Source organism: Rhinolophus hipposideros (assembly GCF_964194185.1).
Source record: "Rhinolophus hipposideros genome assembly, chromosome: 8".
Lineage (NCBI taxonomy): Eukaryota > Metazoa > Chordata > Mammalia > Chiroptera > Rhinolophidae > Rhinolophus > Rhinolophus hipposideros.
The window spans coordinates 64,494,544-64,510,635 of NC_138054.1; the positions used below are offsets into that span (position 1 = coordinate 64,494,544).

At 47.1% G+C, this 16,092-nt stretch overlaps 1 protein-coding gene across 9 annotated transcripts in view; it reads left to right on the forward strand.

The window, feature by feature from the left end:
- Positions 1-16,092, forward strand: part of ERI3 (ERI1 exoribonuclease family member 3) — a 122,764-nt gene that overhangs the window by 16,150 nt on the left and 90,522 nt on the right. For all 9 annotated transcript variants that reach the window (XR_013993724.1, XM_081055238.1, XM_081055240.1 and 6 more), the window contains one exon: positions 14,938-15,054. Coding sequence is in view for 8 of the 9 variants with exons in the window: in XM_081055238.1 (XP_080911364.1) it covers positions 14,938-15,054 (117 nt within the window). In the remaining variant the exon portion in view is untranslated. The remainder of the gene's footprint in view (positions 1-14,937; positions 15,055-16,092) is intronic.

Genomic DNA, 16,092 nt, shown 5'->3' on the forward strand with positions numbered 1-16,092 from the left:
TCTTGTCAACGGGGGCAGTAGAGAAATTGGAAAAGCTCGGGATAAGAGGAACAAAAATCATTAGAGGAACAAAAATAAGACTTGGGAAGAAAAGAAATTAAATATGATTTTAGTGACTGATTTCTAGTCCAGACTAAATAAATTCATTTTATGGGAAATAATTGTTCCAAGGAGTATGATAATAACTTGCTCTTCATTTTAATAAGGACAACAAAAGAAGAGAATTGAAATGGAAGCAGGAAATATTGAGATTTGGGATGAGAATGAACTTCTAGAAGAGATAGTAAAAGGCCTAGAATGTGGTGTGCCAGTTCGATCAGCCTTTCCTACCATGTTTCCCTGAAAATAAGACTGGGTCTTATATTAATTTTTGCTCCAAAAGACGCATTAGGGCTTATGTTCAAGGGATGTCATCCTGAAAAATCTTGCTAGGGCTTATTTTCCAGTTAGATCTTATTTTCAGGGAAACACGGTAGTGCTCTCTGAATGGCTTGATGGTATCCACTTGACAGAGAGACTTTGTGGGTGAGTTCTGTCTGCCTCCTGGGATGGGCTTGGGACTGTGAATCCAAACCATCCCCGCTCCCTTCCTTCCTGACTCCCAGGAGCTTTCAATACTTGAGGCCTTTGCATAGTATATTTCTGATTCTTATGGGAGTGTGTATAGTTTCTGCCTCCTACACAACCCCTCAGCTGTGGAGTAGTTTTGGGCCAGGGCCTATCGGGAGGCTTGGCATAGGGTTCATTTCTCTCATCTGTCTCTGGTTTTCAGGAGTCCCCGAGTCACCTTATTGGGACTATCCTAAAGGAATGCCACTAGGAAAAACTAACAGGTGTAAGCTCTGTTGTACTTGAGTGAGTAGCAGTATTGGTTATAAACGTGGTAAAACGTGTGGCATATTCTATATGTCACCATTTTTGCTTTTTATTTTTGTACTTTGTTCAGGTAGGTAAAACTGGAGTGGTCGGTTTGCCAATAATAGGATTTCACTTTCTGGTTTTTGTATTCATTGTATTTTATGTGTTTTGATTCAGATTATCATAATAGATATTGGTTGAATATGAAACTGTTTTTCATTTGAAAACATTTTTTCACTTAAATGTTAATTTAGGTGTTTTAAAATGCTTTAGAGACTCTAAATTCAGGAATACAATTCCTTTCTTGCTTCAGAAATTGTTTCCCGATATGGAAGTAGGTTTTTATCTGGTTCGGGAGAATCGTGGCTCCTTTGTCCTGCTAGCAGAGGTTCATGTTGCTCATTTTGGTGTGGATGTGCATGGAATGATGGTGGTTGTGACCTGAAGGCCCAGGGAGCACAGCCTGAAAGCTTTGGTGGGATCTTTAATTGTGCAGCTTTAACCTGGGGGCAAGTTCTCTCACCACCTCAGTGTTCAGAAAAGACCAAAGCAAATGTAAGTGAGGAAAATGAGGTATAGGCTACAGCATGTGGGGAGGAGAAAGTAACCTCAGCTGTCCTGACGGCTGGGGAGGGGGCAGCCCAGTTCTCCTCTGGGGAGCGGACGGCCTGCTTGCCGCCTGCCCTCCCTCCCGAGTTCCCTCTGGCCACCCATCAGGCTTCTGCGTGTAGTCTTTCTCACTGCTCTGTAGCAGCCCAGCCTTGCTACAGAAGCTGTTGTCCTTCTCGTCTGTATTCAAGTGCCTGTAACTTTGGAGAAAGATGACCTTTGGTGTTGGGGTTTTTCCAATGTTTGGTCTTTGTCCACAGGGACTTTTTTTTTCTTCTTTTTTTGAAGGAAACCTTAAAGAGACTCAATCTGCATTTTGAGTTAGAACTATGAGTAAAGGAGTTTCTTTTTTATAGAAATTGTCCAGATGCTGGGTTATTTTGGGAGGGAGTAGAGGAGATTTGATGGTGACTTGAGAAGGAATAATATGAGAAAAGAGGTATCTAGAGACTTTCAGTATGATTTAAATCTGGCGCATCATTCTTGGTCTTTTGTGAGAGAGATATTTTGGAAAACGATAGGAAATTGATTAAGATCCCTACAAATGTGAAACTATATTGATTTCCTTGTCCTCCATTCAAGGCTGAAAGGCAGCATTCCGCCCCTCCCACCTCTACCCCCCACCCAGTACGCACATATTGCTCTTTCTCTGTGTTTAGCTTCCCTCCTCTCTTTCTCTCTGCTCTTGGGTCCTGTGCACTCCCAAGTTCCCTAGAAAAAGGCACATCCCTAGAAATAGAACCCACCCTTCCCTCCCCATTCGCTTGTCCTGGTCGCAGCTTTTCAAAGTGCAGGGGTTGGGCTCGGCGTTTTAGCAGAAAAGGCCAGTGGATGGGTTGTGGTCTGTCCGCCTCCGCCTGTGGCCCTAGTCAGCATGCACTTTCTTTCTGTACAGACAAGCAAAGGCACTGACGCTATTCTTCTAAACTGGGAAATGAAATGCAAAACCGACGTTAATGTAACATTATGGTTGAGATTAAATGCACCCAAATCAGGAAATTCAAAGTTACGCTTCCCATAGCAACTATAACTCAGCTTCATCTGGCGTGTGTAGTATTTTGTGTTAGTGCGGATGGTGTTATATGTTAAGACATTAAAGTTAACACCATAAGCAGAGCACAAAATGCTTGAGGGGACTGAGTTATGACGACTGTGTGAGCCGTAAGTGTTCTTGCACAGGCTCTCGACTCCTGGAATAATTTGTCTCCTGACCATCAGACCAATTATTGCCTTTCTTTTTAGTTATATCTTTGCTTTAACACATCTCTTCTTCCAGGGTCACTATAAATGTTTCCTCTCTCGGTGGCCAGTGACAGTGGTGGGAATGGGGCGGCCCACGAGGCCCTTTTGTCTTCTTGTGTCTGCCTCCATAAATGAGGGGCTGCCTTTTCCCCTCCCACAGCCCCCCTCCTCCACAGACTGCCCTTTCCTGGTGGTCCCTCGTAGGGATGGGCCCCCCTGACTCCCACTGTGGCTCCTCACTACTCCTCTGCCAATGGGAACAAGCATTTGCTGTGTCCAGATCTTGGCCCTATTGTGACTTCACGTGAAAGCTGACGGGCACTGCTTTATTTGGAGCAGAGAGCAATGTAGAAGCAAACTATACATCTTGAGTGGAGTACTGATGCATGGTGGTGTTACATGATTGAAGTGGGTGTATTTGCTCTATGCAAACTGCTTCTCTACCTTCCCCAGGGTTTATACCTTTAAGCTGCCGTGGGGTGTAGTTAGGCAGCGGAGTTGTCTGGCGGTGGGACCACGAACTTTCCTTGGGGAGCACTGGGTCACTGGTAACAAAATCCCCACATAATTTAGTGCAAACCAGGAAGCATCCCCCGCCTCCCGCCCTCGGCCTCTTATTATCCTGGTGGCTTCCCCAGGGCTGAGCCAGCTGTTGGAATGCAGATTGTTAGACACTGTGCTAAGGTTGGTAGTGGGGTAGAGCTCTAAAGAATAGGGCCATTGATAAATGGTGAATGAAATCAGGGACTATAAACTAACAGTGACACTTAGCTGCCTTTTCAGGTTTTTGTTGGACATGACAAAACCAACCAAGTCGGCAAAGGAATGGGGAGGACCTCATTGTAACCACCTTAGAGGCAATGAAAAGGCCTCTTTTTACTCTTTGGATAGCAACTTCAAGCTCTGCGTTAGATGCTGGGGATATAAAGACAAGTAGGAAGTGGCCCCCTACCCTCAAGTAGCTCATAGTTGAGGAGGGTAGACACTGTTTAGCAGTCTGATAAATGCCGTCACAGAGGTAAGTACTCGGTACAGTGGGGCACAGAGGAGGGGATTGATAACCCCGCAATGTGGGAGAAGTGTTGCATAGGCTTCCTGGTAAGAAAGTTAGGGGACCAGAGAGGGACAAGTAGGCCTGAGGCTTGTCAGACTGTTATAGCGGGGATGAAAGAAGGTGCTGCCGGAGTGAGCTATGCGAACTGACCTAAGTCTGAGAAAACTGGCCTGGACTGCGGGATTGTTTGTGGGAACACTGCAGATGAGGGAGAGGGAGGATGAAGACGTTAAATCTGCAGATGTTTCACCGTTTGGTCTGTAGGTTTATCTGTATCAGTTCTATGCTGTTTCTTCCATCCAAGCTAGAAGGGCTTACTGGGCTGTTGTGGATGAGGGAACGAAGACTGGAAGTGTTGAAGACAATTTTAGTCAGTAAAGTGCGGGCAAAAAGGGTGAGGGTCAGCGTAGAAATGTGTGAGCTGAGGCCATGAGGCATCGTCCAGGAGGGCTAAGCAGATACCTCAGCTGCCATTGTAGGTAGCACTGAGTTGGGCTGCTGAGGGCTCCAGAGAGAGGCACGGGCTGGAGAAGGACATGACTCCCCACCGCCACCCCCAAAAGGACCGGCAGTGGGGATCTGGATCTGCCAGGCATCCTTTGAGAAGACCCACCTTCCATAGACCAGGGACCTTCGTGCCCTGCAAACAGATAAACTGTAGGGGAGGAAGGGGTAATGAAGGCGCTGGAGGCCAGGGTAACAAGAGAAGACTTGCTGCAGTAGAGACGACTGGAAGGCGTGGGGATGGGGCTTGAGCTCGGCTCAGAGCAGCAGCGACAGGTACATCGCCATAGAGAGAAAGCCATAGAGAGAAAGCCTTTGGGTTGGGAAGGGGAATTGGGGAAGTGAAATCCAAAGGAGTTGGTTAGGCTAAGCCCGTGGCTTCATTTTCCTTGCTCCCAGCCTGTCTTGTTTTTTCTCTTTCAGATATTGATTACATTTCTTACTTTGTTAGACTGATCTCAGTTGTTTGACGTGAGGAAACTGATGTTAGGAGATGCTTTCTCCATCTCTGTGTCTTGTTGGGAAAAAGGATCCTGCATCATTTTGATTAAGATGTCACTCAGATGATTATTTTTTTCTCTTTTCCTGGGTGTTCACAATACTTAAAAAGCCCCCCACAGTCATACATTCATGTGATGAGTTTTGAGCTCTAGCTGTGAAAATGGAGTCATTGTCTAAAACCCTGAAGTAAGAGTGTTCCCAGATTGACACAAGCCCCCCCAGGCTGGCAGGTCTGCAGCAGAAGGGGAGCAGGCCGGGTAAAGCAGACAAGCGTTTGTGTGTACTGAGTGCTGCCGCAGACAAAGCCCTGTTAGGTGTTAGGAGACTCAGAAAGGAGGTAAGTAGACTCTGGAGGGCAAGACAAGCAATGGGGAAGCTTTCAGTGTGAAGTAGAGGTACCTTGGAATGGCTGCTGTTTGGGTCCTGGCTCTGTATGTAGTTGGCCACTGGGGGATCTTGGTCTGCGGGCAGCGAAACAGATATGTTACATGAGTGCTCGCTCCACTTCTGTTCCCGTGCTGTGGTCAGTGTCAGTCCGGGGGAGGCCCTTCCAGCCACAGGCTGGTCTGAAGGCTGAATGCTGGCAGAGGCGCTTAGGTGGAGACGCCAGAGTTGCTGAAAGGAGGGGAGCATGCAGAGTCCACAGTGATGCTGGGGGCCATGTTGGTGAGTTAGAACAGGAAGTGTGAATATGTTGTTGAGTGGGAGAGAAGAAGCAGAAATAGCCATTGGAAGCCAGAGTTCATGGGAAAGAGGGGAAGGTGTTCCAAGGGCTTAAAAATAGACATAGGGAAACTGGTTAGGAGGCATTGTTTGAAAGAGTTAGTGGGGTGGACTCAGGTGGCGATGATGGAAACGGAGAGAAGTTATGTGTTGCAGCCCTTAGATGTGCTGGGAAAGAAATGAGCTTGAACAGTGCTTTCAAGTAGCTCATTGCTCCTGTGGCTACTAGTGGGGCCCTGGGAGCCAGCGGTGCTACGGTATGTGGTAAGGAGTGGAGTGTGGAACCTGTGGTTGTTATAAAGGGGGTGCTCTGAGCTGAAGCTCCATATCAGGGAGAACTGATAGAGGTGAGTTCTATCAGTGGTGATTAGGAGGTTATTCCTCTAGGATCTGTTTGATGAACTTTGTTTGGCCCTTGGCCTATGGGAGGTAGGTAATGACGTTTAGGTAGATAGGAGAACTTGCTAGAAAGCTTGTAATCTTGCTCCCCAAAAGTGTTGCGCAAGCTGAGAGCCATGGCTTGAGATTGTGGTGTTGGAAGTTGAGTCCTGAGACTATGTCTGCATTGTTCACGGGTTTTTTTCTCTCACCACAACAGCGTTTGAATGAAAGGCCAAATGGTCAACTGAAGGGGTTGGTTGACAGTTGGGGATGGAGGAGGGGTCAGCAGCTGCTGATGAAGGGGATGAAATGTGCCATTTTATAGTGTCTACTTTACACAACTAGAGAAACAATGCGAGGGTCAGGCCTTCCAGGAAGTTCGGGGTGACGGTGTAGAATGTGATGGCTGGCGTTGTTGGGGAGAAGTCCCCAGCTGGGCACCTCAGGTTGTTGTAGAAATTGCTGTGATCCTCTTCCAGATTTGTGGCCAGTAGTAGGCCTTGCTCAGGACTAGGGGCCATGAGATAGACCAGGTAAGCTCTTGGCTTGTGTCTGTAGCAAGAGGTCTTCCTAGGAGAGGTCTCTAGTCTTGCTTTTTGGTTCATTTGGACAGAAGGAAGGTGTCCTGGAGAGAATAGTGTGACCAGTGCTGTGTGGGTAGCTGATGCTCTGATCTTGACAGTATTCCTAAAGGGAGCGGGCGTTGCTGGGACAGGAAGACCTCTTGCCTGCTCCCTAAAAGAGATGTACCAACTGCTCCATAAAGTTCCGAGATGTGACATGACAGGTGTTCTCCCCTGGCTCTTGGCAGCAAGAATGAAATGTCTGATGGCGAGAGCCAGCAGTTAATCAGCCGATCTAAAGGGCTTGACCCAGGTGCTTGAAAGTGGGTCAGACCAGGTTTGCTCTGAGAGAGTTGCTGAGCGGTCGGGCTCTGATTCTCACTTGGTCGGAACCTCTCTGATAAGGAGGTGGTCACCTAGATGTCCCAGACTGCACCTTTGCTCTCGAGAGGGTGGTCTGAGAACCAGTGGCATCGCCGTCACCTGGGAGCTTGTTCGAAATGCAGACGATCAGGCCCTACTCCAGCCCAGCGTTAAATAGAATCTGTAATTTAACAAAATCTTCAGGTAATTTGAAGTCTGAGAAACACTGTTCTAGTCTAGACTAACGGTTCTCAAACTTGAGCAAGCATCAGACTCACCTGGAGGGCTTGTTAAAACATAGATTGCTGCCCCCTCCCCCCCGGGTGTCTGATTCAGAAAGTCTGGGGTGGAGGCCAGGAACTTGCGTTTCTGATACTTTCCCAGGTGATGAGCTGCGGCCTGTGAGGAAGCAGCATGGAGAAGCACTGACTGCCTCAGCTTTCTCATCTGTACAGTAGCATGGTAATTGCTGCCTGCCTTACTGACATGTGAGATCCAGCGAGCCAGGGGAGAGTAAAGCGTTCAGCACGTTGTGGGCAGGGTGTCAGTCTACGTGTTGCTTGCTTACGGGTCAGTGGTTGTTCAAAATCTGTCAGGCCAGTACAGCTGTTTCCCTGTCCTGCCTCGGCCGTTAGATGTGGATGGAGAACAGGGAATCTGAAGCAGCCCCTGGGAATGCGGTCTTCTGTGACAAGGCCAGCAGCCCCCGGGGCTGTGGGTAGGGTTACTGAGCAAGGCCTCCTGAAGCCCAGCCAGCCTCTCTGGGCTCCTATCCAAATCGTCCCATCAGAACCCTCTCTCTGCCAGAGTGGGCCTGGCTCTGTCTTGATCACCTGTTACTCACCCGACCGCTTCACCGCCAGCTGGTGGAGCTTTACTGCAGTATTTGCATTGATTGGAAAAATGGGCGTTTTCTAACCAAGCCTCTGGGTCACCTTGTGATCCTCAGCAGGGTGCATGACTTTTGCCCACCCTGTTGAGTGATTAACTGAACAGGCTTTGGCTGCATGTGCCCAAGTCCCAGATTGTGACCTCTGGACCTCCAAAGTGAGGGGAGTTGGGGGAAGGCTGCTCAGAGGGGGGGCAGTAGAGAATAGTGGTTCAGAGCATGGACTCCTGTACTGCACTCTGCACTTGAGCCTAGTCTCCACCATAATAGCAGTATGACTTGCCTTGCAAGTTATTGGACTCATCATGCCTTAGTTGCCTTATTGGCCAAATGGGGTTAGTACCAGTCTTTAGGACTGTTGGGAGGATACACATGAGTGCGTAGAACAGTGCATAGCATGTAATAGCTGTATGTGTCAGCTCTTATTAGTAGAATTACCCCGAGTGTTACTCAGACTCATGGCCTCATAGTAAGCTATTGGGGTACAGCAGGTGGCTGGGAGGCAGGTCCTGCTTCTCCGGGGAGCTCTGAGAGAACAGAGCCTGCAAGCCCTCTATCAACCTTGTGGACAGAGCCAGGCACTACCCAGAGCAATTTTTCTCCTCTAGTGGAATGGTAAGGTGGACGTGGTACCCTTTCACTTTCGTGCCCTCCCTTGGTGCTGCCTCCAGGGCACCTCTTGTGCACACCACCTGAGATTTGTTTAAATTAATTCCCTGACAAATATATGTATCGAGGTAGCCACAAAAAAATCATGTGGTTGTTTGCAACCCTGAAGGTTCGGCTTCACAGAGGCCTCTAATATCTGAAATTATGACAGTTGAATATCTAAAACTGTTTGAACTGAGGCTGATCCAGAGTCGTGGGCACGGAGAGGGAGACACGGCACATGAGCCCCTGGCTGAAGGTACAGTTTCTAAGACTTGTGGGCTTCTGTAATTACTGGTATTATATATTTTTTAAAATTTAGATTTCAGATAAGTAAATTATAATCCACTGTTCACTGCCCCCTATCCCCGATAGAGAATAGTGGTGTCCATTTTCACCCTGTTTTCTACATGTTAATTGCTTTGGAGTCTATGGAGATGGGTGAAAAGGGACATGTAGGTGAAAAATCAGCCTTTTAAAGCTCCGATTTTTTACCCTTCCTTGTCCTGAAACTTTGAGCATCAGCTCTCATCTGTCAAAGTGTAAATCAGCAATTAAAACCCAAACAGCCAAATGCCAAAGATGACCTGAAGCACAAAGCAACTGACAAACAAGTCCGGACAAATCGACGGGTAATTTATAAGCTTTGCCCTAAAATCTAATTATTTGGCAATTCGAATTTGCAGCCAGCCAGGGCTCGGCAATAAATTTCACCCGCCATAAATTATTTAGGAGCGGGCTGTGGTGTAAATCAAAACCACGAGTGTTTGTTTAAGAAATAAGCTCCTTGTGCATAAAATGTCTTTTTTTTTTTTTTCAAGGGAGAAACTGTTAAGCAAACCATGCCCCATTCGTTGCCCATTGCAGCCCTTCCTTCTCCCTCTCAACTTCCCCTTTTCCCTGGGACCAGGAGGCTCCTTGATCCCTGGGAGAAAGGGTCGCCTTTGCATGGAACTTCTATCCAAAAACCAAGTCTTTGGATATCCAAAAACCAAGTCTTTGGATAAAACCCATGTTTCTGCCAGGTATTTCCTTTTCTTCCTTGTGATGTGGTGTTGCACTTGGATTTTATCAAACCTTTCTACACACTTTGGAATTTTCTTCAGAGGGTGGAAGGAAAGGGAAAATTAGTTGTTACCATCTCTAAATTGGGGGAATGTCAGTTCTTAGGTTGAGAGGGGGAAACCATGAAAAATGACCCGCTCGTTCCCTTATTTCAGACAGGACCATAGAACCATCAGCTCAGGCAAAGGAAAAGCTGTGATTTGGAAAAAAGTTCTGTAAGAGTGCCACACTATTACTCTGTCCTGTTGTCAAGAAATTCCAGCAATCTAACCTAAGGCCCTCCTGCCTAAAATCCTTCTGTTGTTCTGTCTTCAAGTATAATCTTACCACTGTGGACACTTGTATTGAAGGGAGTGTGAATACGCTGTAAGCCACGTGTACATTTATTTCTTGTGATCTGCTGATTGCGGGGGTGAAATTGCATCTGAAATGCTGTTGCAGTTTTGTCCTCAGATTATCAAGAGAATCTCTGGGGTTCCTAGTTGAGCAACTGCATTGAGAACCTTTGCTCCAACTTAAACCTCTGCTCACTTAAAAAGGTAAAAGAATATTTACTTGGTGCTTCCTTTTTTATGTCTCTGTCTTCCCTCCCCTTAAAACAAAAAAAAGACTTCGCAGCTGGCATTTTATTGAGGGAGACAGCAGATAAATAGATTTGGAACCGTTGATGCTTTGAAAAACCCAAGTTCTAAGGCTTTGTCCTTAGTTGTCAAGTTGTGGCCAATTCCCATCCACCATCAGCAGACCAGCTTTCTAGGTTTGTGATGTTCTACCCTTGCACAACCTAGCAGTGCAGGCAGCTTGCAGATGTTGTAAGGTGACCAAACTGTCCCAATTTAAGCCCTAAAAGTCCTGTGTTCCAGGAAACCCTTGGTCTGGGCAAAGAGAAAACTGGTGGCGGTTTGTAGCAGTTGAGGGAGGATGACAAACCACTTAGAGATGAGAGGCTGAGGGTCTGGTGGACAATGCTTTGGAGTGATACCGGTCTGGGTTTGAACTCGGGCCCTATTGTCTATCATTTTTGTCACCTTAGGTAGATCACTTCACCCCTCTGGTCCTGTGGAGAGCTCTGTGAGAGCAGTGTTTTCTGTTAGAGCCATGGGCTTGGCTTCTGTCTTGCCCTTTATCGGCCTCTTCATATGTTTACTCACCAAAAGTTGAGAGAGAGAGGTCTGTGTGCTAAAATGGAGCTGGGCGCTGGAAATGCGTACTAACGGCTCGTGCTTCCTGCCCTCCCGAGCTCAGCATATAGCACCATCTGTGCTGTGTCTCTACGGCTATCATAGTAGAGGCTTTTCAGTAGCAATCCTCCAGGACTTTCTGCCTGGATTGTCCACATTTATTGTTCTGGTAACTTGAGAGCAGCCCCTCTTCCTAGGCAATAGTAGACTGAGCTCCCTAAAGACGGCCTTTCAGACTAAAAGAGTCAGATCTTCCTTGACCCTTTACATTTTGAAAGCTGCTAATCCAACTCTCTTTTAGTCTCATTTTCCCTATTTGGCATCCCAGCTCTGTCCCTTACTAGCAATATAACCTAGAGCAAGTGACAACTTCTTTTTGGGCCTTAGTTTATTTGTAAAATAGGGATAATGATTTCTCACCTCATGAGTTGTTAGGAGGATTCAATGAGATCATTCCTGTTAAGCATTAGGCAGACCGTCTGCCGGATAGTAAACAATAGATGGAAGGAATGAAATGACTCCGTTTCCACATGTTTCCAAGGGCTTTGGGGTCAGCTCCTCTCTACCCCTTACCCAGACTCCAAGCACCTCAGAGAGAGGAGACACAGCTCATTTCATTTGTCTGTGTCCACACCCAGCCCCTACCTGGTAAGTAGCAGGTGCTTGACAGTATTGGTTTATGACCTGATGATCATGGTGATGATGATGATGTGACCTATCTTCCAGGATTAATAAGGGTAAGATAAGCAAGCACACTGTAAATTGAAAAGCCTCACTATTCAGTTTGTTCCCCCACTAAGATATTTAACATAGTGCATTGTCCATTATTTGTTCACGGATCTTTCCGCTCACTAGTTTGTGGCCTTCTCCAAAGTGGACTACATCTTATCTCTAAATCCTGCTCCGGCCCCTGTGTGGTGTCCTGCACAGGCTAGATGCTCAGGTAGTTTAATGCAAATGACATGCAAATGTAAGGAACCTTGAAGCTGTGATTAGGGGAAGAGAAGAGGGAAATACAAACTGGTTCTTCTTTCCTTCCTGGTGCTACCTTTATGTACAAGCAGACACTCAACTACTCCTAAAAAAACACTTCCCAGGGGAATGATGAAATATAGGGAAAAAGGAGAAGGAGCAGAAATAAGAGTTTCATTATCTGAGCAACTGCCCCTGGAAGCTGGCACTTAGGCACATCTCCATAAGCTCTTGAGATTAACCTGATCACCTTAGAACTTTGCGGTAACTCTCTGAGTTATCTCAATATCAGCTGAAAACAGTTGAAGTGTTTGGCATGCCCCGGGTGCACTGGCTGTAGAGCTGTGCCAACTCGGTGCAGATTGGAGCTCCTCTCCCACGAATGGGCTGTTGGGGCCAGTGTTTTGAGGTTCTAGGCTTGGCTGGGAAATATGGGAAGGTAAGAAGTACCTAAGGGAAGTCCTTTCTGCTCTGACTCCCCAGAAGGTCTTCTGTCAGAAGCTCCTCTTTTGCTTCTCAGCGGCGCAAATGAGTATGCCAGTGTGCAAGGTTAACAACAGCTGCTGATGGGACCAAGGAAAGGCCCCTGCAGAATCATGTCCTCAGCTTGGCCCTCGATAGTCCCTCTTCTTGGTCTTGGAGAGAAAGCCTGGCTTGGCTGCTGATCTAGCAACATCGGAGTGGTATGTTTACGATAGGTCCAGTCTGCTGTGTCCCTGGCCCCCAGGCATTTCAGGGATCTGCCCCTCATTCAGGCTGGCTTGTTCCTCCTCTCTGGGAGGGTGGTAATGAGCGTGAGCACTGAGGTTGGCTCCATTTCCCCAGGGGTGAGGAAGCTCGCAGCAGGCAAGTTTGAAGAGTGAGCTGCCATGGGGAAACCCACAGGCCGAGTTTTCAGAGAATGTACTGGGGATGCCGACGTGGTGGGTCGGAGCAGGAGCTGAAGCGCTTACTGTTTTATAATAAATCCTAATGAAATTCTAGGTCTATAATAACATTTCAGATATCTAAAACAAACCATGTGCTTGTCAAAAAGTGGAAAGAGATCAACTTTAAGCCATAAATTTTTGGTAATAGAGGGTGGTTGTTGTTTTTTTCCTGTTTGTGTTTGATAGATATTTTTGTTTCCAGAGGAATGTCAACTCCTAATTTCATAATGTATCATGGGCTTAAGAAAATTGAATTTAATAAAAGCCAGAGATGAATGGCATCCTTAAAGGTCCCAACACTTGTCTTTATTAGCACGACAAACTGCAGGTCTCCAAACACTGCTTCTCTCCAAATGAAAGTTTAAATGAAAAGTACAGTTGTGTCACAGGTTAAATTTCATTGTAAGCCTAGCTAACATTGTTAGTGAGGAGCTGGCTATATTTGTTTCCTTAGACACCAGGGCAGCCAAACTCACCAGGCCATGGAGCGTTTTGTTGGGGAGGTGTTTCTTCTGCTTAGCGGGAGAGGAAGGATACATCAGAAATTCAGGAGTCAGGTGACCCAGATTCAGACGAGCCCCACCTCAGCGTTAGCTCTCAGAGATCTTGGACGTTTAATTTTCCAGGAGGACCAATATATACTTTGCGTGTGTATGTACCTCAAATTTTGTTTTTCAACACAACACTCTCCACCTGGCGTGATTTGTAGTGTGTTGTGGGGAATGATAGCCCTGGGAATTGGAGTAAGTACCCACCTTCTTCATGTTGGGAGAAGAGGCATCACCTAGTCCGAACAGCAGCCTGGACCTCCTCCCCATCCCCCCTCTGCCTGTGCTTTGCAGCCTCTGTGCTCTTCCTATCTCAGGGGCTCCTATCAGCTCCCCCATTTTGGGGACCATCCCAGGAAGACCAGGCAACCAGAACCTTTGAATTTCTATCATGAAATTCTGCTTTGATTTGGTCTTCATCCTGCTGTAATGTGTTGGTTAAAGAAAATACGTGCTTTGAAAACAAGCCCAATAGTAGTGGGTGTGTTGGCGCCTGGGGCAGGAGGAGGACACCTGGCCGCTCTGGGCCATCAGGATTGGCCATTTCTCCTCCTGTCTTCCCACTTGTCCATTTCCTGAGTGCAGTCAGGTGTCAGACAGCTTCACTGTTGCTTCTCCAGGCAGGCTGTCCCTGGAGAGAACCAGTTTACCTTGATTTTAGTGATAATGGAAAGGTCCTCTCCAGAATGGGGGCCTGGGGTAGGGATGCCACTGGCGCTAGCTGCTGGGACCAGTGAGTGAGCAGAGCCCGCCTTCTGCCTGCAGTGGAGGCCTTTTCCACATGCTAATTTTACTCGGAGGATTTTGCTTTTATTTATTTTTTTTATTATTTCCTATTTGTCTCTTCCAGATGTTTTCAGGGCAGCTTTTTTGTGTTGTAAACTAATTCCATTCATGTTTTAAAAATTTATGAAAGCGCTAATAAAAATGTCAAAGTGGTAAAAATGTTAGCTTTTCCTCTGCTTTGATTAAATTTTGCGAACTGTTTTTGAATATTAAAAAGCAATAATTTTTTTTATTCTCTCTCCTCGCTTTCCCTCTTCTCTCTGGTGCGCTCGTGCTCTCTCCTGCCCTCTCCCCACTCTGGTATGTTCCTCCCTTCCCAGGAGCGATGTACGAGGCGAGGCGAGGCGTGCTGCACAGCCAGCGTTCTGCAAGCCTGTTTGCATACCAGGACCTTGGTGCTGTGCATCTCTATTAAATAACGGAGACAAATTAATCTTAGAGACACCAAACAAATTGTCACTCCTCCTCCTTCTCTTCCATTACGTTCCAGTGGACTGGGAAGGGCTAGCTAAGCGATTTGAGGGGGGTAGGGAGCAGGCTGGGGGAGGGCTTACTGCCTGAAAGAAAGGTGGGAGGCACTAGCTTCTATTACTCTTATTCAGTTTCTCCTTCTCTTTAGTATCCCCTTTGGCTTTATTTATTATTTATCTTTTTCTTTTTTTGGTAAAAGTTAATGAAGAAACTCATCAGCTTTGTTTAAACTTCATATACGCAAGTCCGGGCATTAGTCTGATGACTGGTTGTCTGTGGCTGGAGATCCAGGCCCATCCCAGGGCAGAGACCAAGGCTAGAGAAAGGGGGGCCTGCTTTTAGGAGCTTGAGTGAGCAAGCCTCTCCTAGAGAACCAGCTGTGCTAACTGGGGCAGGTTGTCCTACTGTCTTCCTTCCCCTTTCCAGAGACTGTGGGGAGGGGGCAGGTGTCCAGTCCCTGGAACCTGTGAGGACATTCACAGCGGGAGGGTTAGGACTGAGCTGACACCATCTCCCTCAGTCTTGGCTTTGGCCTGGTAGAAGGTAATGAGTCCAAAACACTCCCTCATTCTTGACTCTTGCATTATTATTTGAAATGGTTGGTTTAAAAAAATATGTATTCTTCCTCTTCTGTGTCTTTGCCATTCCAGGAAATCATTGAGTTCCCTATCCTGAAGCTAAATGGCCGAACCATGGAGATCGAATCTACCTTTCACATGTATGTCCAGCCCGTAGTCCATCCACAGCTTACTCCCTTCTGCACAGAGGTAAGGGCCCTGGAGGTGGGCAGCAAGGGATGCTGGGACAGGAGCTTTTGGATCATTCGTGTCTATATAGGCCACTTAGGGAAAGCTCAGGTTTTACCAGCAGTGAAGGCAGGTGCACATTGGACCCAACAGTTGGCTTTTTACAAAGTCTGCCATTCTACTTGGGCTACTCCAGTCATTGGAGACCCAAGGAGAGCAGTGGCACAATCTGTTCCAGCTTCTCCAGCATTTTCCCTTTCTTGTAAGCCCTACCCTTCCTGGACTGGGCATTTGGAGTCTAGGAGCAGGATGGTGCTTCTGGGGCTCAGATTCTTTTCAGTTCCATTTCCCTTATGGCCCCTTGGCCAGAGGTGAAGATGGCAGCTTCTTGGAATGAGAGGTTATGTTCAGGTTTTCTTAGCTTTCTGGCGATGTTTCTCTATCCTTGAGCAAAGTGGGAAATATTGGTTGAGTTTGTCGAAAGCATACCCCATCACCAAGGAAAGAGAAGGGCGATCCAAGTGGGGTATGAGCACAGCCTGGCCAAAGCTAAAATGTCCTTGTCCTTATCCTAGGCTGGTACTGTACTAGGCTGGTACTGCACCTTGTCAGCAGGGTAGGATTGGCTCCATTTTACAGACTGAAACTGGGACTAACTGAGATCTTGATGCTGGTTGGAGCCAAAAGAGCCACTGGCAAAGAGGAGGCGCCCCTAAGGGTTCTGACGCCTGGGACCATATAGAGAGCCTACTGGGGCTGCTGTCCCTTGTGATGAGTCGTGCTGTGCTCTCTGTGGTGGCCACAGGCTGTGGTGAAGTCACATAGAATGGTCACAAGTATGTACTAATAGAGATGATGGGAGAATGTAAGTGTTTCTGGAATCTTTGAAGAATTTGGGGCTGGGGTACATTAGAGACTTTGTGCCTTCATTTAGAGATCTACTTTCTATAGATGCACGAAACAGGAGAAAAGACGTTTTTGAATAATCCCTAAACAATCTCCTTGGTGTGAAGGAGGCTGGGGAGGGGGCCTGCCTGCCACTGGGGGGAGGGCTCAGTG